This window comes from Rhodamnia argentea, chromosome 9, assembly GCF_020921035.1.
Source record: "Rhodamnia argentea isolate NSW1041297 chromosome 9, ASM2092103v1, whole genome shotgun sequence".
NCBI lineage: Eukaryota > Viridiplantae > Streptophyta > Magnoliopsida > Myrtales > Myrtaceae > Rhodamnia > Rhodamnia argentea.
This window is the reverse complement of record NC_063158.1, coordinates 26,392,752-26,408,148: the sequence shown is the minus strand read 5'-3', so window position 1 is coordinate 26,408,148 and position 15,397 is coordinate 26,392,752. Positions and strand designations below refer to the sequence as shown.

The 15,397-nt window shown below is 42.5% G+C and overlaps 4 protein-coding genes across 4 annotated transcripts; 3 read left to right on the top strand and 1 right to left on the bottom strand.

Annotated features, from left to right (window-relative positions):
- Positions 1–1,591: 1,591 nt before the first annotated feature.
- Positions 1,592–2,172, top strand: LOC115755441 (chaperone protein DnaJ-like). Its single transcript, XM_048284851.1, has 2 exons — positions 1,592–1,934; positions 2,087–2,172. Exons 1-2 carry the CDS (start codon positions 1,592–1,594, stop codon positions 2,170–2,172), a joined length of 429 nt encoding a protein of 142 aa, XP_048140808.1.
- A 251-nt stretch (positions 2,173–2,423) lies between these two features.
- Positions 2,424–5,263, bottom strand: LOC115755438 (ras-related protein RABB1c). The gene is made up of 6 exons (XM_030694844.2): positions 5,009–5,263; positions 4,448–4,587; positions 4,170–4,252; positions 3,448–3,652; positions 3,271–3,339; positions 2,424–2,749 (listed from the first exon to the last, which is right to left on the bottom strand). Exons 1-6 carry the CDS (start codon positions 5,052–5,054, stop codon positions 2,657–2,659), a joined length of 636 nt encoding a protein of 211 aa, XP_030550704.1. The 5' UTR covers positions 5,055–5,263; the 3' UTR covers positions 2,424–2,656.
- A 1,003-nt stretch (positions 5,264–6,266) lies between these two features.
- LOC125316653 (ATP-dependent 6-phosphofructokinase 2-like) lies at positions 6,267–10,093 on the top strand. The gene is made up of 3 exons (XM_048285510.1): positions 6,267–6,691; positions 7,002–7,357; positions 8,922–10,093. The coding sequence occupies exons 1-3, from the start codon at positions 6,415–6,417 to the stop codon at positions 9,741–9,743; spliced, it is 1,455 nt and encodes a 484-aa protein (XP_048141467.1). The 5' UTR covers positions 6,267–6,414; the 3' UTR covers positions 9,744–10,093.
- Positions 10,094–12,751: 2,658 nt separating this feature from the next.
- LOC125316659 (glucan endo-1,3-beta-glucosidase 5-like) lies at positions 12,752–15,334 on the top strand. The gene is made up of 2 exons (XM_048285527.1): positions 12,752–13,350; positions 14,020–15,334. Exons 1-2 carry the CDS (start codon positions 13,004–13,006, stop codon positions 15,119–15,121), a joined length of 1,449 nt encoding a protein of 482 aa, XP_048141484.1. The 5' UTR covers positions 12,752–13,003; the 3' UTR covers positions 15,122–15,334.
- Positions 15,335–15,397: the final 63 nt, after the last annotated feature.

The window sequence follows — 15,397 nt, the reverse complement described above, 5'->3', positions numbered from 1 at the left end:
AGATTAAATTTCCCCGCTAATGGTCAATTATCTAGTTAGGATTGCGTTCCTAAGTTAAATTGATTGACTAATCAATCTCAAAGATATTCTTGAGACTATCCATTCAATGAGTCTTGATTGATTGGCAACCACTTGTTAGACAATTATATTTATTAGATGCTTAGTTTAAGGATTCTAGGATTTATTTGTATGGGTGAACAAATCATCTCAAAATTCTGATTGTTCTCACCTTAACGGTTCGTGATTTTTATCAATCAACCAACGGCTAGTTTTTGGATGTTGATCCTCGGAGTGGTTCCGTCCAGTGGGAGCTATGAAAGATGAGGAGTGTAAAGAGCACAAAGCTCGAAAACCGATAAGAGAGATCAAGAATTCATTATCCTTATTCCAAGAGAGTTTTATTTGATAAAATTGTCTACTTAAGCGTTTACTTGAAATCTTATGAGAGGTATGATACAGGATTAAATGTGTAGAGTGAGATGACCAGCACAACTCCCTTCATTTGGAAGTGTTTATGATTAAGCGATCACATTTTTTCCGTAATCTCTCATCGATTACTTAATAGAATACAACTAGTAGGTTGCTAGTGTGGGAGAGTGGACGTAGGCTTACTAAAAACCCAAACCACTATAATTTCTTGTGCATTGTCTTCTACTATCTACTCACCTATATTTACTATTTAGTATAAGCATTACAAGATTCTTGATTATTTTAATTCTGCATTATTTATCTGAGTTAAATTAAAAACACCTATTCGCTCCCTATATGTATTAGGCTTAGCCAAAACAATAGAACCCGGGTAGACCTTCGTATTGACCTTGGAACCTACATAGGTTCTAAATTCCAAAAAATAAGAAATGCGTTCCGACAAGTAAGTTTCAAGTTTTAGGTGGAACATGTATGGAACTTGAAATCACTAATCTCTAATCAGCGTGTTTTTGGCATTCGAAAGGATGTGCCACGGCAAGTCAATCATGTTATACCGAATTCCAATCCGTTTGTCCGAATATATTTGGTCTGTTACACTGTGTACCCGGACGGTCGGGTTCATCACCGTGTCTAATTCCCACTTCAATTGACCTCTAGCCCTCGGCTCCATGACGCGATGAGCAGTGACGTCCGAGCCGCAGTTTGACGCGTCCATAGAAAACTCAGCTCTTCCGGACAGGCCTCGGCAGTTTCCGCTTTGTGCGTGATGCCACTACTTTGTCTGTGATCAGGAATGCTTAAGGTGGCATCGTCCACGTGACGATCCCCTTTTTTCTAAGTTAACACAAGCCGTTTTCCTGGAATACAAGAGCGTGACGTGGATTGCTGGCTGGCCGTTGATGATCTCCAAATGAAGCAAAAGACACTTTCATCGAACCATGTGCAAAAACAAACCAGGAACAGCAAAAAAAACTGCCGAAACACACCATTTCAAGAAAATGGTTGGCGCCCACTGCATCCCTTCTCCTGCAACTCATTTAACACCCATCGCCACATCCTCCATCCTCCGCACACAATTCCTCTCTTCCCACACGATCAGTCCTTGACAGCTGAGAAGCTCTTTGCCTTTCAACTCACCTTTGTATTGTCTCTCTTCCGCGATATGTCGAAACTCCTGTCTCTTCCGCTCCCACATCTTCCTTCCAGTTTCGGAAAATCACATCCCAAGAAGTTCAATGTTATCTCGGCAGCTGCCACGGCTACTGTTGAGGCTGTCCCGATTGTCAGAGATTCGTCAGCCACGCCGTACCAAGTGCTCCGCGTCAAGCCTTCTGCTTCGCAGGCAGAGATCAAGGCCGCTTACCGTAGATTGGCGAAGCTCTACCACCCGGACTCGGCTTTGACAAATGGAGACGAGGGCGACTTCATCGAAATTCATAATGCCTACGCCATGTTATCTGATCCAACAGCCAGAGCTCGCTATGATCTGTCCATGCGGTTACATTGTAGTTCTAGATGCTCGAGCATGGCGCCCCGGTCAAACAGAAGATGGGAAACAGATCAATGCTGGTAGCTACGACAGTATGGACATCAAAACCATGTTTTCTTTTTGGCTCATCATTGTTTTGTAAGTGGTTGTCCAATCTGATTTTCCAAGTTTCAGAGCAGGGCGGCGGTTCTAACCAGAAATCAGATTTCTACGCTTCCTTTCATAACGTAGCTGAAACTCTGAAGTACTACTGATGTTCCCTAATACCAAGAACAGGAAAAACCATTGCCTGACATATAGTGCCAACTAAGTTCGATGAACACAGAAGAAACATTCGCAAGAAATCTGCTAACAACTTCTCATTAGATTCCCATAATATGACGGTGCGTGTCTACATAGGCTGACGAGGTACAATGAACTTATATCTAGTTCAACCATCTTGAATTGGCCCGAGTCATCCAGAGACAGGATGGACTTTTGAGTACAGAAAAAGTCAATAGGACATACAAAAAGAATGGCCTCTTTTCCTTGTATTCCAACAACTTGTGATTGTTCCCAGACCACTTACAGATGAAACTGAACACACTGCTGACTTTACAATCAAGATCACCAAAAGAAGTCCAGGCATGTCAAGTGTAGAATTTTTTCACTTACAAATAATAACTCACAATTCAGACTGCAAATAAGAGATAAAGCAAAGTCAAAGTATCTTGAGGGAAGTGAAGATCCACTTCAGGTCTAGCTGCAACATCCTCCTGATTGAGAAGCACCGCCATCTCTGCCTCCTGACGGACCAGGAATTCCACCGTATCCCACTTTTATTCCGTAAGACTGCAACAGACGGCCCCGGACATACTTTAGAAAAGTGTAAACAATGCTAACCATATTCTAGTATGTAAACCCTGATCATATTGGTCAATGAAACAGATACTCGATACGACCATCTACTAATATGGACTCAATCGATTCAACGGTGATCCTATTAACAAAGGTGAACAATACGACGGGACATCACTATACAGATCACTTACCTACTTATCTTGTCCTATATTATCACTTTAAAACGTGAGCCTGGAAAAAAGAAACTACCACATTTACAAACATGCGCCTGTCTTACAGAATAACTAAATTCTAAGGGTAACTGCAAGAAGACATGATCGCCTCCAACAAAAGACCACATGCAAAATGGGAACTAATCTCAAACTTAATTATAAGCAAATTGAAAGAAACGGACTTAAGCATAATAACAGAATATCTTTGTACCAGTCTCTGATCCCAAACACTAACATACATCATATAATCCCATATCTGCAGAAAATAAATGTCAAGGAATGACAAAACCCAGAACCTACCTCATTCGACACATCAAATACTCCATCCTGAATTTTCTTGTATATAGTTGCCGCTGTCTTGATAAATGCCTGTCAGGAGAGCTTCTTCCATCAGTTAAGATAAATCCAAGGAAACTATGAGGGCCAAGAAGTAATTGCATTACAAGAAATATTCATCTTAAATCTTAGATTCGTCACCTCTTCCACATTCTGAGCAGTCTTTGCAGAAGCCTCCATGAAGATTAAACCATGCTCCTTTGCAAACTGCTCCCCTTCCTCTGTGCTTACAGCTCTTCTATGAGCAAGATCACACTTATTGCCAATGAGCATAATAGTCATGTTTGCGTTTGCATGCTGTCTTGCGTCTTCTAGCCAGCTAGCCAGATGATTAAAAGTCTCTCTCCTAGAAAAAGAAGAGCCAACCATGTAAAATCTGAATTGAACAGTTGCGAAAGTTCAAGGGACTACCGATAACTATTTTAAAAGCTTAAGCTGTTAGATGAGGTGTGGTTGAGTGTTAGGATATTCTAACATTTTCTCTCACGTGTAGGCGGGAAATAAAGGCAAAAAAGGGCCCGGAAAAATTTGAACTCCTGCTTTGTACCATGTAAAATTTTGTAGACCATTGTCAACTATTCTAAAAGGTTAAGTTGCTTCATGACATCGTGGTTTACTATTCAAATGATCTAAAAAACACCATATCTCCACATTAAACCATCAAGACCGGACTTGGTCTATGTAGCAACTTTCAGATGCAACAATAGCAATAAGTGAATACTGTACTTTCCACACTGCCATATGGAGACATCTGATTGGAGAACATCAGCTACTCGCTTTAAGGATTAAAAAGAAGCCTCTGAATTCAAAAGCAAACCGCCTCATGATTGAAACAACATATACAACAGCAGGGGAAAATGTACCTTGTAATATCATAAACAAGCAATGCACCAGCAGCTCCTCTGTAGTAAGACCTAGTGATGGATCTGAAGGATTCTTGACCAGCCTGGCATATATAACACAAACTTCAGCTTCAAACCGCAAAGAACAAGAGAATTGTCATATTTAAACTACCAAATACCAATGCTCCAGCAAAGTCCAACCAGTTTCCTCATATACTAAGAGAAAAGACTCATAAAGCTAAGGATGTCCAATCTACATAGGGCTGTCTGTTACACAAGTTTGAGGAGAGAACACAAACCGTGTCCCAAATCTGAAGCTTGATTGGCTTGTTGTCAATGGTGATCATCCTGGCCCCGAATTCAACACCAATTGTCAAGTCATGCACCGGCTGGAACCTCTTGTCGGTGAATTGAAGAAGAAGACATGATTTTCCAACTCCTACAGAGGAAGAGCAGCCAAGCTCAGGTCACACTCGTTACGTCCAATTCGCGAAACATTGCCGATAGCTCATCCCAAGCTCACATCAACAGCACCAATTTCCATAAAACCGAAAACTAAAAATCCAAAATTGAGAACTCGGGCGACTCATTTTGAGGATCGATGCATCGGAGGCGCCATTGAAAAGCTCGTTCAAGCCTCAGCACGCGACAAACACATCGAAAAAAGCAAGTTGGGACAATGAAATTCCAATAACGAATCACCCAACCCGAGCCGTAAGCTCCTCGAAAAGATCAATCATCCGAATCGACAAAACAAGGACGGTGATCATATCAACAACTATTTCCCAAGACTCGAAAAGGGGTGCCAGAATCCAAGCTGCCCAACAGCGCAAAACCAGTTGGGTATTCAGGAGGAGTACCTGTATCGCCAATGATGATGTACTTGAAGAGGTAAGCGTACGACATCCTCCGATCGAAACTGGACACGACGGGACAGAGATTCGATCCGGTTCCGATTCGGTTCGTCCCTTAGCGAAGAACGCGCCGACGAAATCGGACAGAAACCGATCGAAATCTCAAAAAGAGAGGGAGGCTTTCGCCTTCACAAGGGAAAGAAGGGGAAGAGAGTCAAAGGAGTGTCCTTTCTCTTTCTCTCTCTTCCGCGATCTAGCAAAGGGGAAAGGGTATATCACGCGGTCCACTCAGCGCGTCTTTGTTCGGGGTGCGGACATGCGCGGGGGGTACAAGTGTGCGATGCGTACGTGTACAGGTCTCAAGTTCCATAAAAAGGCCGTCTTGCGACCTTCCGCATCCTGACATTTTGCGATCTGTTTTTTTTTTTTTTTCTCACCTTTGACTTCATCCTGCCTAAATCGAGCATTCCTGAAAATTCGTGTTCCGGGACCGGTCAAATGTTAGAAAGCTCTGTGTTTTTTTACGGTCAAAACCATCCCTGAACATTCGTGTTTCAGGACCAGTCAAACATTAAACTTTACCTAATAGTGTTTTACATTTTCACTTAAAGTCTGTTCTGATTGATGTCTTTGATTCTTGGCCTTGATTGGCTGGGGTCTACATTTTCTCAAAAAGGAAAAGAATGAACAAAGAATAGTTCCTTTCTTTTTTTCTTCCAGAACAAAGAATAACCAAAGGATATTGACTTTAATATGCTAATTACGAAACCATCCGATTGATGCCAATTTTTCTATTAGACCCTTTAAATTTGAAGGAGATGATTTTTATGCGTACAAAGATTTTTGAGCGCTTTCAAAATACGATTTTTGTAGATCACACCCGTTATCAGTGCACAAGCCGATATAAAAAATTTATCCTTGTTTGCTTGTTCTTCATTGACCATTAAAGTTGTCATATTTTGTTGGATTTAGAAAAAAAAAAATTCACTTTTAATCCCGGGGCTCTCTACTAGACCTATATTCTCTTGGCATTTTCTACAGTATCTTAAATATATCGTACAATATTAAGGCATATCGCATCACATAAAATTATTTTACGACAGTTTCGACGATTCCATGGTTATTAACTGCGAAAGAACCGCAAAAAACAGAGCGGTCCGGTGGACAAATGGTTGCGTGAAGTTTCATCATCTTGTGCTCCCAAGCAGGCAGGCGTCCAAGCACACGTGTCGTCCTCCACAGATCCTCTGCATCACCCAATAACTCGTCAATCGTGTCAGCATCCAGGAGCTCTCGAAGAACCCACAATCCTCTGCAACTCCCTCCCTTCCCGGGAAAGTTCTCGCCCGGAGCAGAAACCCCTCGTCCCTCTCGCTCGTATCATCACCTCACCGTCCTCTTCGTCGTCGGAGATGGCGGTCTCATGCCCAGAAGTCACCGCCAACCTCACCACTTCTGCCGACACACAGTCACCGAGCGAACAGCAACGGCAGCGGCAAGATCAGTCGCTCGACACCTTCTCATTCGCTCCAGTGAGCCTCCAGAGACTCCCCCACCTCGCCGATTACCTCCAGAACCTCCAAACTCTGCCCAACCCGCTCGATAGCAACCGCTTCTTCCATCCGATCGACGGCTTCTACATCTACCCCTGCGACGTCATCCTCCGTCAGATCGTCTATGATCTCTCTGGTACTCCTTAGTCTTATTCATGTCTGAAAGTTCTCTCTCTCTTTTTTTTTACATGTGGGCAGTGCATGATTACTGGTTTCTTGAATACTGATCAATGCGAGTTTGGTGATTCTCCTTGAAATTCAGCTCAAATTTAGCAGTCTTATTCTGTTAATCTAGTATTATGTTACTTTCTAAGCTAGTAACTTCGTATTTTGAGCTCTCGTGGAATGGATATTATAATAGGTGCCTTCCAAAGTTGTGAAATCGTGACACAGTCTGTTAACAGTGTGTTAATTCGAGCTTTTGGGTATGTAATCTTTTGGGACAGGTATGTTTTCTCCGCCGGCACCACACCTGGCCTACCACAGGGCAGGCCCGCGCGAGCGCGTGTTCTTTGAGCCCTCTGAAGTACGGGCGGCAATCGTCACATGCGGAGGGCTGTGCCCGGGGCTGAACACAGTGATCAGAGAGCTTGTAGTGGGGCTGTGGGAGTTGTATGACGTCCGTGAGATATATGGGATTACGGCAGGGTACAGAGGGTTTTACTCGTGTGAGCCTGTGAAGTTGGGTCCCAAGATGGTGCACGGGTGGCACAAGAGGGGCGGCACCGCACTCGAGACCTCAAGGGGTGGCTTTGATCTCGAAAAGATTGTCAATGCTATTGAAGAGAAGGGGTTTAATCAGGTTCGTATTTTAGCGATTCTCTTCTGTTGTAGCGTTGGGGATTAGATTGTGAGCAGGACATTAGCTTGCTCATTTTCTAGCAAGTCGGTGATGAACCAGATATAGTCCAATCTTGGTCTCTTTTACTTAGGATGCACTAATTTGCCATATTAGTAGTGGAGTTCTGACTGGATCTGGTTTAACATTAATTTTACCTTAACTTTTCATCTGTGATATGTCAATATGAGTTTGATTTACGGCTGACTGTCCTCATGTTGCTGAAAGGTCAGCTGTTGTTGGTTGAAGTGGCTCTCAATTGGATGAGGTGGTGCTGGTCTTTGCCTATGATTTCATATGGAGTCTTAGTTGTGTTGCCCATGCTTCTTAATAGTTTGTACATTCACACAACCTGGTCATTTTATGGTATGACGAGAGTTATCAATTTCTGGGGCTGTCCCCACCATGCAGTTTGTTCAATGAAATCATGCATGAACTCTGGGCTTAACCGTATTAATATGGGACATACTACTTGACTACACTTTATCTTTGGGAAATTTGGGTTGCAGAGTTGGTTTTAAATAGAAGTTCTGCTAATAGTCAATTTCAACGTGGTTAATCTTTTCAAAAACTCAATGCTGCTTGATGAACTTTGAACTTTTCTTGATAAGAATCTGAGCTGAAAAGAGGAATTTCTTCCTGTTTCTGAGATCCGGTAAGCCAAAAAAACGTCATTCGAAGACCGACTTCTTAGCTTAGCATACTTGTAAATGTTTATTGACTTAAGATGAGTCCTGCGTTTTCCTTTGCTACTGCATCAAATGAATTTTCTGTTTTATCTAGATAGCTTAACCTATTATGTTCATCTAAAGTTTGTGCTGTATTACCAAATTGGCATTCAGTAACCTATCTCTAGAAAACCACAGTCTGAAGCACTTTAGCAAGTACATGTGCTTTTCTCTCTGTTATGATGTTGAGTTTTTGACTAGCCAAAGAAGATTGGGGTGATGTTTGTCATAGAGTACAGGGACAGGGTCGTGAGCATCCTTCGTTGTTTATGGAGTTTTCGTTTGCAATTGTCAAGTTTGAAACTGTGATCTTATCTTGGACTGGCTTTAGGTATGAGGTGAACATCTGAATGGTGTAATTATGCCAAAAATGACCTTATTCTCGAGGCTTGCTTGGGGAGCTAAGCAAGCACAATAAGGGGGGTAATTACAGGTATATGGACTGACTACTCGTCGACACGCCTTTACTAACGTACAGTGAGGAAGTTGTTTCCAAAACTTTTGGATCTGATAAGCTCAGGTAAGATGTTCATAAAGGAGAACTTGTATGAAGTGATGGAGAGAGAGAGAGAGAGAGAGAGAGAGAGAGAGAGAGAGAGGAGAAGTTTATTGATCTTGAAGAACTTGACCATTCAAGTCCAATATTAAATACCGTGGACTTAGGCCATGGATTCAAAGAGTGGTTATTATAATGTGCATTTTTTTTTTTATTGGGACCTTTTCTGCCATCACCATTCTAGTTTGAAGATTGCTGCTAATTTTATACTGTTTGCTCGATATCTAATTTTAGTACAGTGCAGGTGTACATCATTGGTGGCGACGGCACAATGAGGGGCGCAGTAAAGATATTTGAGGAAATACGTCGCCGGAAATTAAAAATTGCTGTAGTTGGAATTCCCAAAACTGTTGATAACGACATTGGCATTATTGATAGGTCATTTGGCTTCCAGACGGCGGTCGAAATGGCGCAACAAGCAATCAATGCTGCGCTTGTGGAGGCTGAAAGTGCAGTTAATGGAATTGGGCTTGTGAAACTGATGGGCCGAAGTACGGGCCACATTGCTCTTCATGCAACGCTCAGTAATCGTGATGTCGACTGCTGCTTGATTCCTGAAGTCGAGTTCTTCTTGGAAGGGAAAGGTGGACTGCTCGAGTTTCTTGACAGGAGATTGAAAGAGAATGGACATGCGGTGCTAGTGGTTGCTGAGGGCGCAGGACAGTCTATTATACCGCGAACCGAATCACAGAAGGAAGAGAGGGATGAATCGGGAAATCCCGTGTTCTTGGACGTTGGTGGGTGGTTGAAGTCAGAGCTGAAGAAATGGTGGGACCGGGATCATCCGAACGAGCTGTTCACAGTCAAGTATATCGATCCTACCTATATGATCCGGGCAGTCACGGCGAACGCCACCGACAATCTGTACTGCACTCTTTTGGCTCACTCAGGAATTCACGGAGTCATGGCAGGTTATACTGGCTTCGTCTGCGGTCCTATAAATGGAACCTACGCGTACATACCTCTCGACGATGTGGCCAAGGCCAAGAACGTGGTCAACACGCGGGACCATAAGTGGGCGTGGGTCAGGTCGGTAACCAATCAGCCTGATTTTGTGAGGAGCTAGATGTCTGATGCCAAATTTTGCGGTGCTCGTTTTATGAGCATCCTGTGATCCTATCAGCTTCGCATTCCGGGGTGATTGGAAACGTCGGAGTCGCCCGATATGGTAGTGAATAAAAGTGCTGATTAATGTGCTTTAGAATCAGTTGAAGTACACACATTTTTTGTTTTTTTGGCCAAAACAAGAACTTGGAAACATAAATCAGCTGGTACGTATTTCATGGTATTCGAAGTTGTCTTAGCTTTGATGGTGTTGTGAAATTTATGTCGGTCGTGGGTTTCCCCTTTCTCTACTTTCTTTGTTGTTTGACAAAGTTTAGGTGCAATTATTTGTGGACAATCGTGTGTTTTCTTTCTTTGGTCTTTTGCTTTGGAATGCGGGAATGGAATGTGGGGCCAATATGTCTCATCTGGCCTTTGTGAAATCTTTGCAAAACCGCAAAGTGAAAAGATGCGTTGTGATTGAGCACTGAAGATGTAATGTTCACATGAAAAGTTTCAGACAAGCTCTGTTTTCGGGTCCCTAAATAGCCAATTTTTCTTTGTTTTGGGAGAGAATTGGCGATGCTTTCGTGGTTCTTTCTCAAAAGTAAAAGATGAGAATGAGAATCGCAACTTTTGGGGAATGCAACTTTCCCGAAAGCTACAAAACCTTATCAGCATACAAAGCAAAGTCTCCAAGGGGAACGACTGCCCAAAGACAGATTTAAGGAAAAACGCAAAAGCTCATGAACCGAGCCCATGGAATCATAAGGTGGACTTTTTTTTGTGCAATTTAGGTGCCAAACCAGCTTCCCACACATGTTACCATCGGAAAAAGAAGTGCTTGGAATGTTACAACTGTCCTAGTCTGCTTCGTCGCATGTGAATTTTGTCGTTTGCCAGTCACTTTGAGTCGAACATATGTCCTGAGGGAATACTTTGTCAGCTTTCATCCGATGTTAGAAATGGGAAAATACCCAAAAAGTAGTACCCTGGTTGGTGCTCATTTTTCTGGGGTGTTCTTTTTAAATCATTCAGTAGATTCCAGACAAGTTAGAATGGCATGTTTTAATCGGTGTTCAAGATCGCGTGATTGCTTCTTATGAAGAAGCATGGTAAAACTTTCTCCTTTTTTGGTCTCTACTCCATAGCAACCGACAATAGTTGATCAGAATTGTATATGCAGCCGATTGAAAAGAGATTTGAGTTCCTATTTTGAACAACTTAGGAATTTTGTCTGAATGATGGATTTTCAGGATAATGGCACCGGTTTGAAAAAAAAATAGATTGCAACCCTATAAGCATCAATGCTACTTTCTGCAGCGATGGCCACAGTTTGGCGGCGATCGGGGCCGAGTTGACCCCGGTGAAGACTTGGCGAGGTCACTAACCAAAAAAAAAAAAAGAAGAAGAAGCATTAATGCTTTCGTTTGCATTGTTGACAGAAGACTAACTTAAATAAAAAGAAGCATGGTTCAAGGATCATGTTTGCTATAAAAAAAAAAAAGGACGGAGACGAGATTGAACAATTTGAAAAAATTATGAAGAATATGTTTGGTCGAATATGGAGATTAGTAGGATGGGCGAACATAACCTATATTTCCGAAATCGAACGGTGGTTATTCAAATACTCATCTGAAAAGGCTCACGAAAGAAACGCTCGAACTCAGGCTCGGTTCAGTCACAAAATAGTTATGTCCCTGTCCTGGTTTATGTGCAGCAAAGTTTGAATTTTTCAGGGCTAAGCTGCCGAAAGATCAATGGCAGAATCTGCCTGGGGCATAAGAGTATTTTTCTTGTCAGTTTTTCCTTTCCTAATAAAATAGACGCATTGCGATGAGATGGATAGGACAAGAAATCTCATCTTCACGTGAAACTCGGTAGTGCTATCAAAACTGCTCAAGCAAAAGGACAACATCAGGACTCAGGGCTTCTAACCAATTGAGTTTTATCAGGCGCCACTCGTTGGTGTCTGCAGCCACACACGGCCTCTGCAAAGGCTTCATCTCTCTCATTAATGTTCTCCAGTTCGTTTTCTGACACTCATGACAAAGGTTTTCTGCATACATTGGAGTATCGTTTAAATGACCGGTGTAAAGCTTTTCATTTTGAAATAGGATTAATATCATGAAAATTTTAAACTAGTACAAATATGATAAATTTATCTCGAATTAATTTTTAATCATAAAAAAATTCAAAGCTAATACGTTTGTGACAAATCAACCCTCTGTTAATTTATGTTAATTTTTACTCTTGGATGTTACGTGATAGTTTTTTTTTTGTCAGAAAAGTATGATATTCATAAACTAACTCAAAGAGTTCGAATACAAAGGACTTGAATCCAAAGAGTTTTTGGGAGATTACATAGCCAATTAGGTAAAATCGTAGTTCTGTGTCCAACTTAATCTCACCAGCTCCCACTTTAGACATAAAAAAGGTTGTATTCCCACGTATTGAGAAGAGATGTCATATGGTAGCTGACGTGTGTACAAGTTTAAATTTTTACCCTTCGTTTGTCACATGTGTATCGATTTTGGATTTTTCGTATTATTAATTTAGTTTAACGGAAGGTAAATTCGTCACAATTGTATCAATTTGAGGTTTTTGGTGTCAAAAAATTATTTTGAGGTAAATTTATCCCAAGTCTCATCGGTTTGGGATTTTTTGTGGTAAAAAAATTAATTCGAGATAAATTTATCAAATGCATCATTCATGATATTAAACCCTTTGAAATAAACTCACAAACGCTGCTAATGGCACATGATTGTTGGATTAAAGGGTAAACGAAATACGTATAATTTCATGAGCTTGTAGAGTATTTTCATACATTCTAATCATGATCTTAGTTGTTCGGTCACATCATTTGCAGAAGGACCCCCATGGCCTCCATCCTCCAAATAATGACAGAAGGATGGTTTTCCTTCCGTTCTTTCCTTCTGTCTGTCGAACTAAATTATGGACGTCTAAGAGGAGGGCCCCAGCAAGATTACCAAGCGGGACTCGATAATCTCCACTTGCCACGCGCTAATAAGCAGCTCAAAAGAATAAGCAAAAATGAACCAAAAAGATCTCCGTCACTGGCACTGGCAGCTTCTGCAACCTCTCTTCTTTCGTCGGCCCTTCTTCTTTATAGACGGTTACACACACTGCTGCTCCTTGGCAGCTCCAATCCGAATCGACCCACCACCGCCTTGCCCCTCCAGAGCACTAAAAATCACTCCTTTATGCGATCAGGAGCTCCTACCCATCTCTCACCTGAATGACCAATCTTGAAACCCGGAAATGTTGCAACCCAGGACCAATGTTGCAATCTTTTCGCTCTTCTTGGTGCTCTCGCCCTCGCTCCCGGCCACGGAATCCGCCATTGGAGTGAACTGGGGCACTATCTCCTTCCACAGGCTGAGGCCATCCGCGGTGGTGGATCTCTTGCAGCAGAACAAGGTACAGAAGGTGAAGCTGTTCGATGCGGACCCGGGCTCGCTCAGGGCTCTCGAAGGGAGCGGGATTGAGGTGATGTTGGGGATACCCAATGAGATGCTGGCCGTGTTGGGATCTTCGAGTGTTGCCTCTGATCTCTGGGTTCGCCAGAATGTGTCTAGTTTTGTGGGTAAAGGCGGTGTTGCCATCAGGTATGATGTAACAGGTTCTTGTTTTTGCATTTTTTTTTCCCTTTGTCTGGGGTTTGGTTTGTGCACGATTGATTGATTAATTGCTTGATTGAGAGCTAAATTTTGCTTTCTTGTCGGATGATAATCTTTGGTTGTTAGATGAATCTAAAGTGGGAGCTAGTGAGATTAAGTTGGACACTTCTCTAAAGTGGAAGAGTGGAGATACGGCCTTTTTTCTGGCATTCCCTCCTTCACATTATATTTGAAGTAGAGAGAGTAACTTAAATGTAGCACCTTTTAATTGAATCGTCCCAAGTCATTGGTTTGAGATGGTGGGGAGGTGGTTGTATGGCCGATTATAGTCTTACACAGGGTGGAGGATCTCTTCTCATCTCAATACAGCGGGTGAGAGGGAAGTTTATGGCTTACTTAAACCTGTCTCTAGTAATCAGAAGGACCAAAACTAGTCTAGACTCGATGTTTCTTTAGTATATATCTAGCAACGGAAGATATATGCGTAACGGTTAACTCCTAAGGCCCTGCCAGTGTCCTTTCCTGCTTAAATATCATTATGCCTGCTTCCCAAGAAGTTTCTTCATTCTGCATCTGTGGGTTATGACATGGCAATGAACTTTAACGTGTCGATGTGTAGATTCAATTCTTCTTGACTATCAAATGACAAAATGACAGGTATGTTGCGGTAGGCAATGAGCCCTTCCTCTCAAGCTATGCGGGTCAGTTTCAGAACTATGTTATGCCAGCCCTCCTCAATCTGCAGCAGTCATTGGCCAAAGCCAATCTTGCTGGCTACGTGAAGCTGGTGGTCCCTTGCAATGCTGATGCATATGAAGCGGACCTTCCTTCTCAAGGGGCATTTCGTCCTGAACTTACAGAAATCATGACGCAACTCGTCTCTTTCCTGAATTCGAATGGTTCCCCTTTTGTAGTGAACATTTATCCATTCCTAAGCCTGTATGGGAGCTCGGATTTTCCTCAAGACTATGCATTTTTTGAGGGAACTACTCATGCTGTGACAGATGGGGTCAATGTATACACTAATGCATTCGATGGGAATTTTGATACTTTAGTTGCAGCACTTACCAAATTAGGTTATGGTCAGATGCCCATAGTTATCGGGGAGGTGGGCTGGCCAACAGACGGAGCTGTGAGTGCGAATCTCACTGCTGCTCGGGCATTTAATCAAGGCCTTATTAATCATGTACTTAGCAACAGAGGAACTCCGTTGAGACCTGGAGTCCCTCCAATGGATGTGTATCTCTTCAGTCTACTCGATGAAGGCGCCAAGAGTGTACTTCCTGGGAACTTTGAGAGGCACTGGGGAATTTTCTCTTTTGACGGCCAGGCTAAATATGCCTTGAATCTCGGTATGGGCAACAGGTTGCTAAGGAACGCGAGGAGTGTGCAGTATCTCCCGTCTAGGTGGTGTGTGGTGGACCCATCAAAGGATCTTTCAGCCGTCACGAATCACATGAAGCTTGCTTGTAGTGTTGCGGATTGCACTACGCTCAACTACGGTGGATCGTGCAACAGTCTAGGAGCAAAGGGAAACATCTCATATGCATTCAACAGTTACTATCAATTGCAGAAGCAGAAATCACAGAGCTGTGAATTCGATGGGCTAGGGATGGTTACTTTCCTGGATCCGTCGGTCGGTGAATGTAGGTTTCTGGTCGGGGTAACTGATGCTAGTTCTGCTGCAATTGGGACACATTGGAGAGGGGTCCTTGTTTGGGTTTTGGTTTTGTGGGGTGTCTGGGTGTTTGAAGTGTGAAATTTCTTACTTGGGGTTTTTGTTGCTCCCCTCTTCTGAAAGTGAAACCGATAGTCATAGAAGTCAGGTCACTATACTTAGACATACGCAGGATTATCTTAGCATATGTAGGCCCTTTGTAGTTGTCAGAGAGAGTGAAGTTATGTAGTGAGTTGAGAACCATTGATTATTACATTGACATTGGCATAGTATATCTTATGATTATGTCCTTAAGATTTCCGTACCAGAAATTTGCTTGAACATCGTGCTTTCAATAAAAAGAACATCTCGATGTGC

Coding starts and splice junctions, on each gene's coding strand:
- LOC115755441 (XM_048284851.1), top strand. CDS start 1,592: ATGTCGAAACTCCTGTCTCTTCCGCTCCCACATCTTCCTTCCAGTTTC. Junction 1,935..2,086: donor TCTGTCCATGCGGTTACATT/GTAGTTCTAGAT, acceptor TGATTTTCCAAG/TTTCAGAGCAGGGCGGCGGT.
- LOC115755438 (XM_030694844.2), bottom strand. CDS start 5,054: ATGTCGTACGCTTACCTCTTCAAGTACATCATCATTGGCGATACAG. Junction 4,588..5,008: donor CATCATCATTGGCGATACAG/GTACTCCTCCTG, acceptor CTTCCTCTGTAG/GAGTTGGAAAATCATGTCTT. Junction 3,340..3,447: donor CTGCTCAGAATGTGGAAGAG/GTGACGAATCTA, acceptor CTCTCCTGACAG/GCATTTATCAAGACAGCGGC.
- LOC125316653 (XM_048285510.1), top strand. CDS start 6,415: ATGGCGGTCTCATGCCCAGAAGTCACCGCCAACCTCACCACTTCTGCC. Junction 6,692..7,001: donor GATCGTCTATGATCTCTCTG/GTACTCCTTAGT, acceptor CTTTTGGGACAG/GTATGTTTTCTCCGCCGGCA. Junction 7,358..8,921: donor AAGAGAAGGGGTTTAATCAG/GTTCGTATTTTA, acceptor AGTACAGTGCAG/GTGTACATCATTGGTGGCGA.
- LOC125316659 (XM_048285527.1), top strand. CDS start 13,004: ATGTTGCAACCCAGGACCAATGTTGCAATCTTTTCGCTCTTCTTGGTG. Junction 13,351..14,019: donor AAAGGCGGTGTTGCCATCAG/GTATGATGTAAC, acceptor ACAAAATGACAG/GTATGTTGCGGTAGGCAATG.